Genomic DNA, 4,635 nt, shown 5'->3' on the forward strand with positions numbered 1-4,635 from the left:
GAGACAGCCAGCAGAGACAGCGAGAGGAGAGACAGCCAGGAGAGTGAGAAGAGACAGCCAGGGTAGAAAGAGAGGAGAGACAACCGAGAGAGAGTGAGGAGAGACAGCCAGGAGAGAGAGGAGAGACAGCCAGGAGAGACAGCCAGGAGAGACAGCCAGGAGAGTGAGGAGAGACAGCCAGGAGAGTGAGGAGAGACAGCCGGAAAGAGAGAGGAGAGGATGGAGGGAGGGGGTTGACATGAAGTGGATGAAAGATAAAGGAGATCAGCAGCACTGAGATGGGGAAATGAAAGAAATAAGGTGAAGGCAAGTCATTTTGAAGAAGGAAAACAGCAATTGTTTGTGATACACAAAGTGCAGAACAAACTAAATGTCACTGTCACTGTTGGGGTTTCCATCTACTTTAGTGAGTTGATTTATAAATCTTTCGCTCAGCCTTACACAGGGTGAATGCCATTCACATGGCCTTTCCTATGCTCCTTGGCTCCACCTAGTGGCGGGAATGATTTATACATCATCCTCTCCCTTGCACTGATAAAGTCTGTAACATGATTGATACTTTGTTACAATGCGTTGGAGTGAACCTGCTTTGTTATCTTGTGTTGGACAGATCGGTCACTTGTGGAAATGTGCTGCTGCCTCGGTTTCCTGTTCACGCCTCTCCCCACATCACTCATCGTCGTGCTCATCACCATTGGGATATCGGCGTTTATCTATGTGCTCACCAAACCCAAACCAGTCCAGCCACCTATAGACCTCAACCGGCAGTCCATCGGAACAGAGGTAGGCCCTGAGGGGATGATGGCGCAGGCCAGATAGATAGATAGACTTTTGAGCCATAAAAAGGAAATTAAAGTGAATTTGACCTGAAACGTTTGACCTTTGCAGGGCGGAGCTCGGAGATGTGCACTATTAAAGGATGACACCCTTATGACGCATTACTATGAAGATGCTAAAACGCTGTATGAAGTGTTCATGAGAGGACTGCGGGTGTCAGGTGAGAAGGGGAAGCATTGTGTTTTCTGTTGCTGAATGTCATGGGAGGGACCCAGCAGACTCCGCCCACTACAGGCTGTCTGCAGAAAACTACAGGAGCCCTTGAACTTGAACACTTGAACCCATAGATAAGAGTGCCAGCACAAATTGAAGTTGGCTTTTTACCCTTGTGTTCACCTTTGTTATTCATAGGCACCCCAACTGTATGGTGGCAGGTAGTCTAAGCCTAACACATGAAGACATGTGGACCTTGAGGCCCTTTGAGCTGCCAGTGCTGTGTCCTGAGCCATGCCCCGGGAATCACAGCATCAACCTTATTCAAGTTACTGCATATGCACGCTAACTTTAAAATGCATTCAGTGAGGAGATCAGGGGTGAGAGCGCATATTTAGAGGTGGGGTCTTGTGTGAATCCAGCCCAAAAAAGATGGCCTGATGGGCTGTCCATGCAAATTTAGAGGTGGGGTTTTGTTGGAGCCAACCCATAAATAGGCCGTGATGGGCTGCCCCCACATATTTAAAGGTGGGGTCTTGTTGAAGCCAACCCATAAAGAGGGTGTGATGGGCTGTCCCCTCATATTTTAATGTGGCGTTTTAGTAGAGCTAACCCATAAATAGGGCATAGTGAACTGTCCCTACATGTTTAGAGATGGGGTCTTGGTGAAGCCAACACATAGAGAGGGCATGATGGGCTATCCATGCAAATTTAGAGGTGGGGTCTTGTTGGAGCCAACCCATAAAGAAGGTGTGATTGGCTGTCCCCACATATTTAGAGGTGGGGTCTTGTTGGAGCCAACCCATAAAAAGGGCATGATGGTCAGTCCCCACCTATTAAGAGGTGGGGTGTTTTTGGAGCCAACCCATAAAGAGGGCATAATGGGTTGTCCCCACATATTTAGAGGTTGGATCTTGTTGGAGCCAACCTATATGGAAAGTGTGATTGGCTGTCCCCACATATTTAAATGTGAGGTTGTGGTGGCACCAACCCATAAAGTAGGTGGAGGTTGGACATGCCTACTCAGAAAGTGGGCAGGCAAAATGTAGACCATGGGTGGTGTCCTGGGATTCGGGACCATAATGTTGGTGAGCATCCTGTCGGTGAGATCTCTGCACTGAGTATAAAATAATGCCCTCAGTTCCCATGCTTGCCCCGCTCCCTTCCACAGAGGGCATAACATACCTTGGCCTAGAGAAACTGCTGCTCTTGGATCCCATACTCCCTATTAAAGAGGTCACCTGACCTCTTTAATAGGGACAGATCGAAGTTCAGATTGGTCGATCCCCCTTCAGCACAAATCACATGGTCCAATATCATAAACCTACCTAAATATTTAAACGTGCATTATGACCACAGGGGATGGAGACTGCTTGGGATCCCGGAGGCCGAACCAACCCTATACATGGATCACCTACAAACAGGTAAGTGCTCACTGCCATACCCTGCACCCTGAGGGGGCCGTCTTTCCACATATAGCCGTCATTCTGAAGATCCATCTTGTTCCATGTTTTGCAGGTAGCTGACAGAGCGGAGGTTTTTGGCTCAGGCCTATTGCAGAAGGGATGTAAAGCCTCCCCGGAACAATTTATTGGGGTGTTTTCTCAGAACCGACCAGAGGTAAGCAAACCAACACACACAGAGGTTTACATTGTGGGAGGGGCAGAGACACAAACTACTGGGGGAAATCTCACAATTGTGGGAGGGGCAGAGACACAAACTACTGGGGGAAATCTCACTATTGTGGGAGGGGCAGAGACACAAACTACTGCAGGGACTCTCACCATTGTGGGAGGGGCAGAGACACAAACTACTGCAGGGACTCTCACCATTGTGGGAGGGACAGAGACACAAACTACTGGGGGAAATCTCACTATTGTGGGAGGGGCAGAGACACAAACTACTGGGGGAAATCTCACTATTGTGGGAGGGGCAGAGACACAAACTACTGGAGGAAATCTCACCATTGTGGGAGGGGCAGAGACACAAACTACTGGAGGAAATCTCACCATTGTGGGAGGGGCAGAGACACAAACTACTGGGGGAAATCTCACCATTGTGGGAGGGGCAGAGACACAAACTACTGGAGGTGGAAATCTCACCATTGTGGGAGGGGCAGAGACACAAACTACTGCTTGCTACTACTACAAATAATGGCATTAGCATGTTGATGGGGTGGGGGGCACCAGGGAAGGCAAAATATAAGCAGATAAACCCTTAGCTCTAACCAATTTCCTGTATCCCCTCTTCAGGTGGTGATTGCTGAGCTGGCCTGTTATTCCTACTCTATGGTGGTGGTGCCTCTATATGACACGCTAGGACCGGAAGCCCTTGTGTTCATTGTTAACAGAGGTGAGTGAGCGGCATCACATGACATGAGGAAACTCATGATGTCATGTGATGTCATGACCCGCTGCTGGTTTATAGCCCAGATACAGCCTGTTACTATGTAACTATGTAACCAATCCCCTCACTTCCTGCTGTACATTTAGCTCTGCTTGCCCAAAGCCGGGCTATATGTAGAAAACAACTACCCGCCCGGCACCTGGAACTGCATGTCCCGGGCATCGGGAGATAGTAATTCCACACCCCTGCTTCCCCTCTACTCCCTGCTGCCCCGAGGGCGGGGCTTGGTTGGCCTTGTGGTAAATCCAGCCCTGCTTACCATATCTCTAAACCTCCCTCTTCCTGCTCCATTATGTGCGAGTGATCCAAACTAAAACAACAGTCTTGGCTTGGTCTGGTTTTCAGTCCAGGTTATTGGTTTCTCCATGACTGAACATTGCGCTGAGTTCCCCCCCCCAGTGACCTCCTCCTGGGTTTCTGCCTCGATACAGGTGAGCTCTCGGTGGTGGTCTGCGACAAGCCGGACAAGGTCCAGATCCTCCTGGACAACTGTGAGAAGGGACTGACCCCGGTGCTGAAAACCATCATCCTCATGGAGGCGTTTGGAGATGACCTGAAGGAGAGGGGCGCAAAGTACGGAGTGGAGGTTCTTCTCATGAAGGACGTGGAGGTAATTCCTTGTAAACTGCCTCAGCTAATAGAACAAATAATGTTCAGGGGATGAGCCGGACCCAAGCATCGAGAAATGAAGGGCAAAGGTGGACATAGCACTCTGTAAAGATATTTTAAATTGTCAAAAGAAAGTGTTGGACCCACGTGGGTCTTCTACTGGTACATCTCATCCAACAGTAATTAAGCTATGTGAATCTTATTGGGTCATGGGGTGGGGGGCAGGTGTGCCTGGTGCCCCCTTTGGGGCCAGAGTGTTCTAGGTTGCTAAGAGCTCTGGGGAGGTGTCCCAGCCAGCCTCCATCAACCAGTGATGTCAGTGAGCTGGGTGAAACTACAGATCGAGGTACCATCCCCCCCCGGGAATGTGAGCCGTCACCACCCATCTCTCCCCCCCTGTCAAATGCAACCACACCGCTACCCCCCGTAATGCATTCCCCCTAATGTGCCCCGCCAGCACTCCTTCTTGCCTCAGGCGGCAAAGCGTGTAGGGATGCCCCTGAATATGAGTGATCCGAAACCTTCCACAATCCAAAGGATCTCCACAGTATCCTTGGCCCTAGATCTATCTATCTATCTATCTATCTATCTATCTATCTATCTATCTATCTATCTATCTATCTATCTATC

General features: G+C 49.5%; 1 protein-coding gene across 1 annotated transcript in view; it reads left to right on the plus strand.

Moving 5' to 3' along the window:
* ACSL5 (acyl-CoA synthetase long-chain family member 5) overlaps positions 1–4,635 on the plus strand; it is a 43,881-nt gene that overhangs the window by 8,815 nt on the left and 30,431 nt on the right. The window contains exons 2-7 of the mRNA XM_018570112.1: positions 611–783; positions 889–997; positions 2,350–2,414; positions 2,509–2,610; positions 3,243–3,342; positions 3,828–4,006. Coding sequence (XP_018425614.1) covers positions 628–783; positions 889–997; positions 2,350–2,414; positions 2,509–2,610; positions 3,243–3,342; positions 3,828–4,006 — 711 coding nt within the window. The 5' untranslated portion in view covers positions 611–627. The remainder of the gene's footprint in view (positions 1–610; positions 784–888; positions 998–2,349; positions 2,415–2,508; positions 2,611–3,242; positions 3,343–3,827; positions 4,007–4,635) is intronic.

The sequence above is a fragment of the Nanorana parkeri genome, unplaced genomic scaffold (genome assembly GCF_000935625.1).
Source record: "Nanorana parkeri isolate BGI_ZX_2015 unplaced genomic scaffold, ASM93562v1 scaffold1455, whole genome shotgun sequence".
Lineage (NCBI taxonomy): Eukaryota > Metazoa > Chordata > Amphibia > Anura > Dicroglossidae > Nanorana > Nanorana parkeri.